This window comes from Apostichopus japonicus, chromosome 17 (genome assembly GCF_037975245.1).
Source record: "Apostichopus japonicus isolate 1M-3 chromosome 17, ASM3797524v1, whole genome shotgun sequence".
NCBI lineage: Eukaryota > Metazoa > Echinodermata > Holothuroidea > Aspidochirotida > Stichopodidae > Apostichopus > Apostichopus japonicus.
Window position 1 is genome coordinate 14,229,668 of NC_092577.1, and position 16,947 is coordinate 14,246,614.

The following is a 16,947-nucleotide window of genomic DNA, read 5'->3' on the forward strand; positions in this document are numbered from 1 at the left end:
GAGAAGCCTACGATTGGAAGATAGAGATGCGAGACAATTTCTGTGGCTGAAAGACCATACAATGCCTATCATCGATGGCAATATACAAGTGTACCGTTTCTCCAGAATTCCCTTTGGAGTTGTCGCTTCACCCTACTAGTTGAGGGCACGATCAACTTCCATCTGGATAAAAATCCTGGTGATGTCAGCAATCAAAACAAGAGCAATGTGTACGTTGAAAATGTGATCATCGGCTCAAACAGCGTTCAGGAAGCTGTAAAGCTATACCGAGAGGCAAAACAACCTTTTAACAATGATTCATTGTATCTTAGAGAATGGTTCTCCAACAGCGAAGAATTCAACATAATGCTGCCAGAGAAAGAAAGAGCAAATAACACGGAAGTCAGCGTGCTTGGGATGCTTTGGGACATCCAAGTGGATACAAACTAAGTTGCTTGTAGATAATCTTCAGATTACAAACAGATCCTCTCTTATTTATTGAGGTATTTTTTTTATTTTTTATTTATTGACATTTGATCCACTGGGGTTTCTAAGTCCTATAACAATCAGAGGAAAGATACTCCACCAAGAAATGTGGAAAGAGAAAGTCGATTGGGATGATCCCTTGCCAGAAGTCTATGTGGTCAAGTGGAGGCGCTTAAAAGGGAGCTTGTAGGAGCAAAGAAACTTAGAATCCCAAGATGGATCCTAAGTGGTGAGATGGGAGCTTATTATGCCTGTGTCTATGTTAGGCAGAAGGTAGCATCTACCGTGAAGTGCATATGATATTTGCCAAAGCCCGTTTTGCTCCTATTGAACGAAAAATGACTCTTCTCTAGCTGGAGCTCACTGCAGCAATGATTGGATCTAGGGCTATGAGATTTGTAGAGAAAGAGCTGCACTACCCAGTGAGTGAAAACAGTTTGTGGAGTGATTCACATATCACCCTACATTGGATTCATTCCGAGAAGGAGCTTCTAGCATATATCCAAAAAGGACCCAAGAGATTGTCGGTAAAGGTAACATTACATTCACCTAACTGGACACAAAGGAGAATCCAGAGTCAAACTGGTTGACCGGTCCTAACTGGACCATCCGAAAGAAGACCTATTGGCCCAAATGGTCACCAGGTCAAAAAAAAAAAAAAAACACTTGCCATTAGTACTGAATAAGGGTAACAAACACGAAGAAAAATCCTATCGAGGGCAAGAAGCCCATCTGATGAGTACAAGTGGAGAGGTATCAGCCCCATTTGATTGTCAGCCGATACGGAACATCGGAAAGCTGATGAGAGTTACGGCATATTGTCATCGTTTCATCAACCTATGCCTCAAAAGGGGTATTCCTGATACCAAAGCAGTCAAAGTTAAAGACTTCCGCAATGAAACATTGCAGCTTTCTAATCGACAGCTGGTACGATATAAATATTGTTGTCTTTGAGCCTTCCTCTGACAATGACTTCCTGAAACTAACGGGGTCAAGTAGGCTATTATCAATATGAATGTACTCTTTAGGCGTAACCGGTAATTGGTAACGGATGAAAAGTAGGCAAAGGACCGGACGTTGATTGCTCAATTTTGCTTTTTTAACCAAATGTTCCACGACCGATGTACTTATTAAGACTACAGCGAGAGATCTCTACCACGCAATGGTTTCACTAGCCTTGTTAATATCCTAGTATGAACAGCCTAGTGTACCTTTCTTTTCACAAAGCTATTTTCCATCATCTATTTGTTGTACAGCCCAGAGAACGCCCAGCCACACTTTTGATACTAGGATGTCCAAGACGTTGGTATCGGACAGATCCTCGGGCATGTAAAATACAATGAGCAAGCACATTCGTGATAGGCGGAAACGGACTCTGAGGCATGTACATTTCGCACGCGAGAAAAATAGTATTAAAACGACTTGGCCAAGACTATGGTTACACCTGATGGGCACTCCGAGTGTCCGATGGTACCACTGGCATGGATAATCCTAATTTATCTTATCCAATTTCATCATGCCACTGCACTGTTATTAAACGTTTTTCAGTAGAGTAACTGAGGGTGGGAGAGGGAAAAAAAGGGGGGGGTAGCTGGTCTTTAGGAGAAATGAAGGTCTGAGGAAGGAAGGGGGAGCTGGCCTAGATTCATCACACTTAAATGGAAATACTCTTAAGGATATGGAATTGTTAAAATGCCGTCAACACGTTAAGATCATTTTGTTACTATAGTAGAGAATTTCACCAAAATGATTAATTGTGCAGATAATCATTTAACATCTTGCAAGAAAGGGACACATTCCTTAAATTTAATAAATGAGTCATTCAACATCTTGCAACCAAACGACAAAGTGATCATTGAATAAATCTCGTCGATTCAACATCATGCAAAAGTATTATCAATTACGCTCGCATCATTAAAGTCATCTTTCATCTCAATAATTTGCTGATAATTACAGAGAAACATTTAAAAGTATTGAAGGTACAATAACAGTTTCCACAGTCACTCACTGCTCCCATCTCTTATCTGAGGGATAGCCTGCAATTGTTGCTTTCCCTATATTGTTGTTCTATGATAACAGCGAAGAGAAACAGAGCACATTACTCTCACAACGTTTGAATCACCGAATGTCCACATACTGTTTGTAAACAAGCAAGATTTATACAACTTTGGAACTTCAATCAATATTTCGTATATATACTACTTCGCTGTGTTCCACCGTCACATTAATTAGAAATAGGCCGAAAAGAGTCAAATAGACTCATATTACTAGTATAATCTTATACTATGAACCACACTGTAGCTCACGTAGTGCAATATACCATCAGATCTACGTATTGTGTCAATCGGAGATGAAATTCCACTCTACGTGACTTATCGCTGGTCATATACTGGGAGGGGAAGGGGTGGTGAGGGGTGGGGGTGGTGGATCTCTGTACTAGTTTAGAATATCCCCCGAATGGAACCACTTCTTAAGGGGGTGTCATAGACTAGCACACTGGCAACACGACGAAATAGTCACTTGCCTTGCCCTAAACCGGTGTTGTGGCCGGCCGGGTACCACAATAAGGTGGGTTTTTCATCCAAGAGCAATGTACGGTTTTCCCATCTGAAATGACTTTTTAAATTGAAAAGATTCCACATTTTTTGTTAAAATATTGAATTGGAAGCCAACCGCCGTGAAAGTTGTAATGCATAAGCCCTTGCAGGCTTCTCCCAAAATTTTGGTCGCTTAAGCGTCGTAAAAATAACTGCTGCTGCAGATTATCATTATTATTATGATTTCTAAGTAGTATTATTATCATTAATATTTTTAATCATTATTTTAAATTATATTTATTTATTAATTTTATTATTATTATTATTATTATTATAATTATTATTATTATTATTATTATAATTATAATTATTATTATTATTATTATTATTATTATTATTATTATTATTATTATTATTATTATTATTATTATTATTATTATTATTATTATTATTATTATTATTATTATTATTATTATTATTATTATTATTATGATTATTATTATCATCATTAATTCTTCGATTTTCATATATGTAGCTTACTTTGTACATTCCTTGTTATTTTCTCACCCCAGTAAGGGCGTCTAATGCCAATCCACCTACACCAATCACCATGGCATTTACAGGGAACGTGCAGTACCTGGCCAACTTCGAATTATGTGTTGCCGTTAAGGAAAACCCTTTGCGAGAAATACCTATGACAGCCAAAGTTTGCGACATGAATGTGCCTCCGGTAAGACAAAACGAAAGAAAAAGAAGATAAAATCGTAAAATATTAGTGAGAGTTCATCTGAGGAGGCAGGAAGAGTGAAAAGGTGGGTGTGGGGCGTGGGACGTGGGGCGTGGGGAGGAGTATTGCATGGGCCAAGTTAAATCAACCTTGTATCCGTTCCGCATGAATTGTGAATGGAAATGTGTGGGGCAATTGTATCTTTCGGAAAAAGGTCTGATAAGCGGAGCCAGGGTGGGGTAGGGAGTGGAGGTGATACAGTCCTACCGTCTCTGTGCGAGCAATATTAAAGAGCATAATGTAGCCTATTCTCGTTGCTATGACATACTTAGGGCAAAAGGAAGGCTTGAAAATGTGGCCCGGGGTGACATAATAGACATAATTCATTAACCCGGACGATATTTTTGCGTGGGTTTGTGAAACTTCCGTCTATTTCCGGTTTCCTGTCCGACTACTAGAGGAGAGTTGCGTTGCCATGGAGACATTCTTAACGCCAGACTGTATGTGGTACCTGCATAGACTTACACACTGAGAATTCGTCACCTTCCGAGGCCATTAGAGCATATAAACAGTAGCTATGTATCAGCTTTCAGCGGACATTTCCTGCTACACCTTCATGATATATGTAGCTAATGGCACTTAAACAGTTCCGTACTACAATAGTTCAGTTTTTTTTAACTTATTCGAATGTTACAGGATAATGAGCCCCAACTCTTCCGATTGGTCGATGGGAGTAATATAAACAACTGACTCATTCTAAAGTCCTTGAAGATCACTAACTTTGAAATTTTTTAATTATTTTGACACCATCTATCTTTTAACTTATTCTCTTTCTTACAAAAAAAGGAAAGAAAAAGGAAAGCCAAAGCGACGACGATGATAATATCTGAAAATATGCCACACCAATCACCACCACATTAGCCCACTTTAAAATAGTTTCTTTTATAGAGTGACATACGTACATTAATGTAGTTGTGGTATTATTTACACCTATACCATCATGTTCAATCTATTTATATTCAAAGGCGTTGAACCAAATCCATAGTAACAATTTTTTATATGAAAAGGAAACTTACATTTACCGCGTTTTATAGTTACTTGGGTTAACATTCTTTATAGTATATCAACATAATTCAGTGCTATTGCATTGACCAACCCGTGAAATCGCTGCTTCTTAAAAATAATAAGAATTGATAATTGTCATATTTATTATCAGATATTTGTATCATTTACATTCTTTATTTTAGTATCCGTTTGAAATTGGCCTTTGTGTGCCGGAGTCGTGTTCCGACGTGGATCTCAACTTGTTCGTTAACGCAGGTATGACGTCATTACTGTGTTTGCCTTATTGTATGCAACTTGACATATTGTTAACATTAACAATTTCGAGGAAGTAATAAACCTTGCACACGATCGTGATACGTGACGTGGCGGAGGTTAATCACTAAGCATGTCGGATAGACGAGATCCAACTTACTACTATATACTAGGCCTATGCAACTTGACATAACGGGTTCGTCAGATGTGTTTATCAAACTATTTATAGAGCTTACCTTCCGTTGCGCAATGACCCCCAAATTACTAGGCCTAATTGTTGAAACTGTTACCCATACAAATATGTACATATATACATAAAACGTGCCGAACACGTACGCTGCGCATCGGCGAGGTTGGTGGTGGGGCTGGGAGAGGGGGGGGGGGTAGTACCTAATAGTACAAAACAACGTATAGTTACGAAGTTAGGATAAATAATCTGGGAACAAATGTCTTATCTCTCTTCGAATATAATATTTCACCTGATATGTTACCTTTTTTCCTCTTGTTCATAGTTCTTGCGAAATATAATATGAACCGTGAAGTTTACTTCACCTGTGTAATCGACAGGCCATGGACCTGGGATTCAATATTCGTCATGTGAGTTTTAATCATGTAGTTACTATGGTAACGATAGAAACATCAAACGTTCTCAACCCTTGTATACAATCTTCATACTCAACACTATGATAGGTACAGACATTGACCCTATATTACCACTTTACCGGTACATGCTGAATTCCAAAGGGCATGGGAGCATATATTATGTTGAGAGTATGATATCTGTCTTCTCCTCAGGCTGCTTGAAGTAAATTTAGTCTTAAAGGATGACTTTGGACCCAAATTTACTTTTAATAATGGGTCATTCCGTGTCAAATCCGTGGATCATCATGAAATTATTATATATTCTGAAAATGTCAGTTGCATTGCTTCACAATCGGTTGATTTATCACACTTTGAAATTCCGCAATATGTCACCACCGTGGCATTTCGGCCTTTTCTTGACTTTTGAGGTCTCATTTCTCAGCCTATAGAGTCTATCCGATAGAACAGGAAATAACAAATAAGGCTACAAAAACATTGTCTTGTGGAGTTAGGTCAATTTAAAAGTGTCAAAATATTCGGATTTTGTACTTTTCATTAAAAAATGTGCTATTTTTAGTGATTAATTGCTCCTGCCTGAAACCATTGCTTAAGGGTATATTCTTTCAGATGTTATATTTCTAGTACAAACAATACAAAATAATAGTTGCAATATATATTTGCAAGTGGTGCAGCTCTAAAGTTGCTATTTTATGCTTCGATTCAGCATGAGGAAGGAGTTTTGATGCCAATTTTTTTTTACCAAAGTAACCATGTCCGCACAGAGGAGCCGACAACATCATCATCATCTATCTAAATTCCAGAATTATAGCATAAACCGGTTAGACTAAAATATCACGACCAATTAGATTCTGCCTAATATCACTCTTTAAACAGTGAAATCAATTTCGCTTTAGTTCTTCTTGTAACAACTCATTGATAAGAGTGAACGCTCAAGCATTCTACAGTGAGATAAACCAGGACACACGCAAAGACATGGACAAAGTGAATGTGAGCATAGAGAGGAATTAAGCGTGGATCACAATCACCACTAATTAGCCCACCGCACACTTCCCGTCTGATCACGATCCGGCACAACTCTATTACACTTACAACTGACCCTCCCTCCCCCTCACCCCCCGTACACTGACTCTCCCTCCCCTCTCCCTCTCCCTCTAGCCCCCCCCCACCCCACCCCCCTCACCCCCTCACCCCTCGTACACTGACCGACTGATCAGCGCCGACGCAGTCGTTTACAACAACAGTCGTTGTGGGCGCTGGTCAGTGAGCGTCAGTCGTAGGACTATGTCTTTTTGAGGAAACAGATTTTCCACGTTAACGACGGCCTGATTTGAGTCTCGGGTCAGGGGGGGGGGGGTCAGTCGTACAGTGTGCTTTACATTACTTATAACTGCGCAGTTTTAATCGTGCATCAACGTAGTACATGGCAGACTGCTAGCCGGGAAAAGAACCCCTACGTTACCTAACAGTTGCGAAATCTAGATCAGTCGTGTACAGACACCCGTACTGGCAGATTATCAATACGACTAACTACAATGGTCGGGTAGAGTCACGTGACGTCGTGATCACGTCGGACAGTGCGTGGTCGGGCTTTTAGAAGTTCAATGAGTACACACAACTTCATAGGTGTGTGCATGCTGCTGTTTGTATGGTACACTGTGCAGGTTTTCAATTTATTTTAACATGATTACATACAAGTTCATTCACCTCATGTCATGCGACGAATCTTTGTATACTCCCTTCATTCACAAATCGACAAACCAAGCTTTGTGTTTTGATTTCGACAGCGGTTTCGATGCTCAGCAATGATACATAACAATGTATGGTCGTTAACTTGTCAATCATTAGTCAACTTTCATTCATTTACTAAAAATCTGAAACAATGATTGCAAATGAAAATGTTACAATATTACAATTTGTTGTATATGTGGGTTAAATACGGTGGATATGCTTTTTGAAATAAAACATGGGTGACTATTTTTCCCCTTCTTCTTCTAGATTATTGCAGGACAGTTTTGTCGACCTCATATGGACTTTTTCATTGCCATTTTCGTCATTTGTTTTGTATAAACATGCACTTGACCAATGGAAACTTGAATGTAGATAAAGTTATTATTAAGAACGAAGATAAATCAATAAAATCATTTCACACATTTCAGGATCATTTTGTGTCTCTTTGGTGTTGCTGCCATAGTCGGTACGAGCTATGACCTTGTCTTCCGGCGTCGTAAAAACACGGAGACAGCTGTTATTGTTAACGTATCGACTACACAAGAGGAAACTAATATTGATGAAGCACAGAGAGAAGATGAGGCAGGGAGGTTGCCGCTTAAAGAGGGCGCCCCTCAAACTGGTAGTGAAGTCCCCACCCCAGGGTCTGTCCCTTCTGCAAATGAACACGATCGAATTGCTGAAAACATCGAAAGGGGTGAAGTTACTACAAGTCAGGCGGTTTCGTCGGGAAATGGTAATTTCGAATTCTGTTATGAAAAAAAAAATACATACGAAAAAAATTTAACTCCAAAGGAGCGGAAATTCACTCCATTAGACAACAGAAATCTTCGTATTTCAAAGCTAAAGTTCTTAATATTCACTCTTTACAAAGGAGTGAACAAATTCACTCCAAACGAGTGAAAATTCACTCTTTTGTTTTTAGAGTGTATTGAAGTTTCGTCCACATGTTATGACAGGTATAGGCTACTTTGAAACCATTAATGATATCACCTCACCATTAGACAGTACAGTCAGTTCATGTACATATGTATACATATACTGACTTTGGTTGTATTATTTTTCGTTTGGAACCTAGCTCTCAATATGTCGCATGCTTTATGTTGTTGTATAAAAGTTTTAAACCACTTTGGTCACGTTATTGAATCAATATAACCAGAAACTCTATACCACAGGCAATTTATGAAATAATAATACACTATGAGAAAAGAAATGATACCATCGGATATCTTACGAAATATTGGGCTAATATTTTTTTATCTAAAAAAAAAAACAACCGTTGTCGGTCGTCGATATATATGGTATATATAGTGTCTCTTTCGATTTGAGTAAGGCAAAATATGTCACCAAAAACAGAACTAGTATTGTTCGATACAGATGACAAACGCCTACAGTGGAATTACAACCTTCCTTACCGGTTTCGAACCTCTGGACATACAACCAGTGTCCATAGCCTAGTGGTTAGGGTGTCCGCGTACAGAGCGGGAGGCCCGGGTTCGAATCCCGGTGGAGGCTGGAAGTTTTTTCACTGTTCTCATTACGATTTATATATATATATATAAAACATGTACATTAATGTCAGTGTTGGATCCCTTGTAAGGATCACGTATTGCTAAAATCGAAAATTCGAAGAAAATAATAATAATAACACACTGTGCGAGTAATTTTACTACTTGGGTTGCAGGTTTAAAAAACAAAACATATCAAAAGGATTTTTTTTGTGTGGATACACTAAATTTTTATCTAGAATTTCTTTAATATATTCCTATATTTATATATATCGGTATATTATCTGCGGCCACTAAACTTATAATTCAAAGAATGATGTGTTTTTTGTCTTTCTTTTATCAGTAATTCTTCACAAGGTATTGATGTCTCTCTCGTTCGTCACAAACGGATCTCAAGTATTAAACGCCAAGAAACCTGCAGCGAACCTTGGTGCCCTCAACGGTCTCCGTTGTTTGAGCATGTGGTGGATTATATGGTACCACTGCCTTCGTCTGCTCCGTGGCACGCGCTTGGGTAGGTTGATTTTTAGAGAGAGAGTTGCATGAAAGAAATAATTTGAGGTTGAATGCGCAGTTTTTGGTTTCAATGATAATCTTAACATTTTTAGTCATGTAGGCGGATAGTAGGTGTGCGTGCGTGTGTATTTGTGACGCCTTGATATTTAAACACGATATTTCAAGAAGGGAATCTTGGAAAAAACTCATATTTGGTGTGAAAAAGTACCACATTAAGTAAAAGAATCATGTGGTTTTTGGTGGAGGTCAAAATTCATTAGGGGTCACCAGGGGTCCAATTGTGGAAGCCTAAACGTGATCTTAAGAAGGGAAGCTTGGACAAACTGTGCATCTTGCAATACCCTCTTTGTTTCGTGCTTTTGTTCATTTAGTACAATATGTCAGCTCTTGGGGATCGGCAGAAGAAATATTCAATGCTCACATTGTAATTATAAGCTTTATGTTGGTTTCTTAAGCTTTCCAATTATTCTTTGCATGTGTAAGTGCAATGTCGGACGAACACTCGCTCAGCCCTTGCAAGCAATGTGAGTTAATAACCTACCGTATCTCCCACCGACCAGCCTATTAGATAACATGTGCGCTTCGCCTCATAAGAACATGAGAGGCTGTTGGCAAAAGGGAAATTAGCTTAAGGGCATCCGTAGATAAGCATCAGAAGTCTCGACCAAATCTCCATTGACTTAAGTGTTTCGGTAACTTTTGGTGTTGCTATGTACGTCGCTGCATACATCCCTGTACAAAAAGGTATATAATGAACGTTGTATTGTTGGTACATATACGTCGTTGCTATTGGAATGGATGATATCATTGTGAATCATCGGTATTATATCTTTGTTTCTGTTGTTGCAGTTTTCCGTTGTATTTCGCAAATGTTGAGTTTCAGTGCCAAATAAAAACTTCAGGTTTGGATGTAGTAACGTTGGGAAATGACCAGGCGCCGTTCACGAAAATTAACTGTCACCTAGTTAGATTTTTTAGAGGCAAACCAGACGCAAAATCTTGGAGACCAGGGGGTAAAAATCCCCCCGCGCCTGCTAAATGTACGGCTTGTAGGTGTACCACATTGAGTGGAAGAAGCCTTTTGTCTTTGGTAGAGATTAATCTGCATGCTGAATACATGCTGAATAGTTTCCATCTCGTTCATCACCTGCCAATGTGAATAGTGTTTGTCATATCTCAATGCTTTTTGCTGTACTACTTAAATTGAATTGTGTTGCTCATCCTGGCTATACGCTAGAGCCTAATGTGTCACATTCATACAAGATTATTCATGTAGCGTCATCGAAACCACACAGCAGTTTTGCTGTCTGGTTAAATTGTAAGTATTATTGAAAAGAAAAATATGTTAAAAAATAAATGTAATAATATAAAGCAAACAATTTCGTGTAAGTCATTCAGTACGAAATTTGAATTTTAAAATTTGCGGTTTGAAACAGCAATGTGATACAGATTTCGGCATTAATGTTTGATCTAGCACATTTGATGGATAACATATTTTTACCTTCATTTTTTGATTTGTGGACAGATAATGCGAATTACGTATTCAGAGAAATCGGATCAAAGCCGTGGTTTGCATTCAACTGGCAGGCAACTTATGGAGTGGATACATTTCTTGTTCTGAGGTATACGGTTGATTATATTAAACTGTGCGGGTAATGGACTGGACGGGGGGCGGTGAGAGGGGGGCGTGAAGGGACCGATGGGTGCGGTGATTAGTGGGTAGCCTGACGGCTGCCGCCGTTTCAAACGTTTGTCCACACAGGCTGTTTCCTGTAATTGAAGCATTGCTTTTGGTCTTTGAGCTATAGCTTGTGTTAACTCGTAGGGCGGGTCATCTGTAGTAGCTAACGGTATGCAGGGCAAGTTTACTATGGCCACCGCCAAGTTGTAGCCAATATGAAGCAAATGGTAGATGTTAAAGGGTGCATATGAACATATATATATATATATACCTGTACATCATCACCATATCTGACGAACGTATCTGACGAAAGTTATGTTTCCAAGATGCAGACGCCAGAACAAAGTAATTGTTTTATGTGTGAGAGACCTGCATATATAATTATGTCACTTGCAATGATACTTTACTAGCAAGTAGTTTTGTTCCTTTCTGTTACAATACTGTGTATACTTTCGTAACCTTTTTCTCAACCACGACTGCGACTGGAAACGAAACCGTCATTTATGCTTATAAAGTAGATAATGTTGAAATAGTATACTGTATGTGAGCAGGCTTGAATAGTGAGATGAAGAGAACTTGTTGGGCTTCAGTCGGGTATGGCACACACTCCAAATACTGATGGTGAATTTGGGGGCCTGTGGAAATATGGAATATAAAATAATATGTTGCCATTTTCATAACGTACTGGGGGAAACATGAAGACTTGAAAAAAAATAAAAAGCCTTGACATAATTTTCTCGAGAAAACTGATCAGTTGCCCAACCCTCACTCTCGACGGCCCAGTCTGCTAGTAACAATTGCAAAGACCCCAACCCTATTCATAGATGAAAGGGTAAAAACATCATCGTATATGAGAATATCATCAAACAAGTCTAAAATCATCTCAGGTTAGTATGTTACTATAGTAACTCTATACGTGAATTTATAATCATGTTGACTTTACACTTCTTACTTTTCCACCCATATTTTTTGGGGGCTGCTGTCTAAATTCAACACCCCTCACCAGTGGTCTACTTGTAACCTACCTGACCCTCAAGCAATTAGACAAGTCAGATGGTAAAATGAACTGGGTCATGTTCTATGTTCATCGATACATTCGACTTACTCCTGTCTACATGGTCTGTCTCGGTATATGGACTTCGATTGTCATCCAGATTGGAGAAGGGAGCAGAAAATATGAAACATTTGCTGGAGGTCGAGCTATCTGCCAACAATATTGGTGGGCTAATCTGTTATACATTAATAATTTGGTACCCTACCCTGGCAACGTGAGTCAGGTGAGTACTTAATGTGGGGGAAGGGGTGGCCTTGGGGAAGTGGGTAGAGTTATATCTCTTTCTACATAGCCTGGCACACTGTCATTGCTTTAGTGAGGAACAACAACATCTTTTACAATGAATGATGTTGCTATCATGGTGCACTTGTTGTTTATTCTGACTGAGGACTTAAACAAAGAAACTCCATGTCCTCACACGTCATTTCAAAAGAATTATCACGTCCTCGGAAAAATTTAATTGTTCAGGGGTATTGTTAAGGTTAGGTTACGTGGATTTTAACAATGGAAAAAAAAAACAATGGGTCCTCAGTCTGAATGTTAAACACACCTGCGTATCTGTGTGTGTTCAATGTGCGGCTAAACAATGATAACAGTGTGTTATATTACGTATGAACTTCAGGAGAAGCCCACAATCGTTTTTTATTGGTCACAAATATCACAGTAGAATCAGTCAACATTTCCAATTCCCAATTTCAATACTGAAGAGAACAAAAACACAGCTGCAGCAGACAGAATTTGGAGTCTGATCAAACCTTTAGTCTTTTCCGAATATAATTAATTTGACATAGAGTAATTTAACGATCGACCAACTTGAGTAAATGCGGTCGTATAGTTGTTAATATTATTATGATCATTTTTTCTTTCTTTCATCCGACAGTGTATGGGTTGGACTTGGTATTTGGCCAACGATATGCAGTTCTTCATCTTTACACCAATCTTCATTATACTCTTCTACAAGTAAGTGTTTTCTCACTCTCTCTGTGTGGATATATTTTAAGTGTAAATTAAAGCATTCATTGCATATTAGATATCTCAAGTTGTTTAGGGTACATGCAGTTAAGGCAGGTTGTTATAGCAATTGTACGCACAAAAGCTATACAGACTAAATGCTAATAAACATAAGACAGAACGATACGAAATGTCAAAAGTGTTTGTGTCTTTTCTTCAAATAGGCTGTCAAGTGCCTCAGAAACAATAAACCTACATTCCAGTCAGACCCCGTTCAATAACCGTTCACATCACCTTGTAGTAACTGCAGGGAGTTGTTGTGTAATTACCAACAACAGGGTCTTACTAGCTGGAGACGCGTGACTGCACACAACCTTAGACAGAGGCATATATATATATATATATATATATATATATATATATATATATATATATATATATATATATATATATATATGTATATATATATATATATATATATATATATATATATATATATATATATATATATATATGTATATATATATATATATACATATCAATTGGGATAAACCTAATCTCAACAAACAGCTTGACTGTCTAGTGTTATCTTTGATGAGTTAATCTACTTGTCCTTGTGTGTTATTGCTAGTGTACAAATTGTCTGCTATTACTTGTTCATTTTGCGTCTGTAACCTGATGATGAAAGTCGCTAATTTCGAAACATGTCGTTCTTTTTGTATTAATTTTGGTACATAGATGTATAAGTTAAAGTCTGTGGTGTTTTCAATTTATATATATATATATATATATATGTATATATATATATATATATATATATATATATATATATATATATATATATATATATATATATTAACAATAACGGGCTGCCGGATATAATGCTGTAACAGTAGGAGGCCTACTTTACCAAAGTATGAAACAGTATGTGTTACACTTTAGTATGTGCAAGGTCAGTTAAAAATCGTATGCCCTGGGTAGGGTCAATAATTCGATACGGCAGCATTCTAATGACACTTTGCTCCCACCTCATGCTCACACCCTCCCATCCAATACACCATAAACCCCAACAAACCACCTGCCAATCACGCCCATCTCAACCGCTAACACACCACACCTACCGCCCTGCTCACCACACCCACATCTGCCATCCCACCCAGTCACATCCTCTGCCCTTCCGACCGGCCTCTACCTCACCACACCATTCACCCCACCACACCTTCACCCTCATCACTTCCTAAGCCCACTTCACCTCACACCCTCACCCCACACCGCACTCTCCATCTGACACCACACCTTCACCCTCATCACTCCCTAACCCCACTACACCTCACACTACACCCTGTCCCCCCCCCCCCCCCCATCGTCATTTCCCCTAACACATCCTCATTATACCCTCTTTTCTTTTCTTATGTGATATTGGATTTTGTCAACCTTTACTAAGGAAACATTGGAGACGATATGGTGTCATCGCTTTGGTTTCGGTCACTGTTGCGTCAATCATAATCACATCGAGCGTGTCTGTTTATTGGGGCTTCACCGCTAGATATTACGACGTGTAAGTAGTACAAGCATATATGATAAACCAGGCTAGGTACACAAGTTATTAACATCTCACTATTAAACGGTAGCTATATGGCACTGTATTATCATACAATATATCCATAAGGAACAGCTTATATATGTGGATGTTGGTTTTTCGTTATAAACTGAATTTGCTTTTTGATTCTTTTTGCTGAATTCGAGTTGATCTACTTCTGTCTGCTCGCCAGAATCGTACCATGATTCATTCAAAGTTGCCAACTTAACTTTTAAGGTTAAAATTCTAAATAACCACATTGTTTGCACAGTTTAACCAGTGCGTTGTGCTAACAGTGATGTGTCCAGGAATACATCCTCACACTGCCGTTGTACTGAAGATACTGTAACATGTAAATGTATTGGGAACTAACAACAACTTGATTTGCATGCTACAGGTCATCATTAGAGCTTGACTTTCAAAATTCTAAAGCTCATCATAAGAGCTTGACTTGCAAGCTACAGGTCATCACAATAGCTCGACTTGCATGCTAATGGACACCATAAGAGCTTGACTTGCATGTTACAAGTCATCAGAAGAGCCTAACTTGCATGATACAGGTCATCACAAGAGCTTGACTTGCATGCTACAGGTCATCACAAGGGCTTCACTTGCATGCTCTAGGTCATCATAAGAGCTTGACTTGCATGATACAGGTCATCACAAGAGCTTGACTTGCATGCTACAGGTCATCACAAGGGCTTCACTTGCATGCTCTAGGTCATCAAAAGTGCTTGACTTGTATGCTACAGGTCATCACAAGAGCTTCACTTGCATGCTACAAGTCATCACAAGAGCTTCACTTGCATGCTCTATGTCATCAAAAGTGCTTGACTTGCATGCTACAGTCAATCATCAAAAGAGCTTGACTTGTATGCTACAGATATTCATAAGAGCTTGACTTGCATGCTACAGGTCAACACAAGAGCTTGACTTGCATGCTACAGGTCATCATAAGATCTTGACTTGCATGCTACAGGTCAACACAAGAGCTTGACTTGCATGCTACAGGTCAACATAAGATCTTGACTTGCATGCTACAGGTCATCACAAGAGTTTAACTTGCATGCTACAATCATCAAAGGTGTGTTAGCTCCAACCAACGTTTCCCTGTGGTCCTAGTAGTATAAAAATCAGACAATTAGGAGTGGTTAAGGATGTACAGAAAGAAACAGCAGAAGAATATGCATTAGAACAGAGTTTCAAGTTTAAGATGCTTTTTTATCTGTTTCCCATTCACAGCAAATACAACAACAGGAGCGAGGCGTTCCCCCGGGACGCTGATCGTATATATGCCAAACCCTGGTGTCGGGTACAGGCCTACACTGTAGGGATCTTTGTGGGCTTCATTATATTCAAATACAGAGCCACGAAAATCAAAATTCCTCTGGTAAGATTTATTCGATGCTTGTTTATTGTGGTTGGACTTGATGGAAAGGGGCCCCCCCCCTCCTCTTCTACCCTTCATGGCCATTCGGGTTTTTTTTACATTCAGCGGGGAAAGAAGAATTGGACCACACCTCCTGTTAGACATCCCTTTAAAACCACAAATAGGGGAAGGTATTTATCACCCACACCCTTCCATTCTGAGCTAATTATAATTATAAGTTCAAATATCCCCCAGAATGCACCACCTAACGCCTTCAAGTCAAACAACCTTTTTTGGTTTCGATGATAATCGTAACCTATCCATTCATGATGGCGTATGTGTGTGGTGTATGTGTGTGTGTGAGTGCTTGTAAACACGATATCTCAAGAAGGAAAGGTCAGACAAATTTTATAATTAGGGTGCAGAAGTACCACAATGAGTACAAGATGCCTATTGTTTTTGGTGGAGGTCAAAGGTCCTTTGGGGTCACCAGGGGTCAAATTGTGAAAACCTTGTAAACACGATATCTCAAGAAGAGAAGTTCGGACCAACTTTATATTTTATGTATAAAAGTACCACATTAAGTAAAAGAAGCCTTTTGTATTAGTGGAGGTCAAAGGTCATTTGGGGTCACCAGGTGTGAAATTGTGAAAACCTTGTAAGCACGATATCTCAAGAAGGGAAGGTTGGACCAACTTCGTAGTTAGTGCGTAGAAGTACCACATTAAAGACAAACAGTCTGCTGTTTTTGGCGGAGGTCAAAGGTCATCTGGGGTCACCAGGGGTCAAATTGTGAAAACCTCGTAAACACAATATCTCAAGAAGGGAATCATGGGCAGACCTCATATTTAGTGTGTAGGAGTACCACATTGAGTGCAAAAAGCCGTTTGTTTTTGGTGGAGGTCAAAGGTC

The 16,947-nt window shown here is 38.9% G+C and overlaps 1 protein-coding gene across 1 annotated transcript in view; it reads left to right on the forward strand.

The window, feature by feature from the left end:
• LOC139984264 (O-acyltransferase like protein-like) overlaps positions 1 to 16,947 on the forward strand; it is a 29,329-nt gene that overhangs the window by 4,050 nt on the left and 8,332 nt on the right. Inside the window, exons 2-11 of the mRNA XM_071998098.1 lie at positions 3,575 to 3,732; positions 4,977 to 5,049; positions 5,559 to 5,643; positions 7,806 to 8,113; positions 9,229 to 9,399; positions 10,927 to 11,023; positions 12,089 to 12,359; positions 13,017 to 13,096; positions 14,532 to 14,645; positions 15,909 to 16,056. Coding sequence (XP_071854199.1) covers positions 3,575 to 3,732; positions 4,977 to 5,049; positions 5,559 to 5,643; positions 7,806 to 8,113; positions 9,229 to 9,399; positions 10,927 to 11,023; positions 12,089 to 12,359; positions 13,017 to 13,096; positions 14,532 to 14,645; positions 15,909 to 16,056 — 1,505 coding nt within the window. The remainder of the gene's footprint in view (positions 1 to 3,574; positions 3,733 to 4,976; positions 5,050 to 5,558; positions 5,644 to 7,805; positions 8,114 to 9,228; positions 9,400 to 10,926; positions 11,024 to 12,088; positions 12,360 to 13,016; positions 13,097 to 14,531; positions 14,646 to 15,908; positions 16,057 to 16,947) is intronic.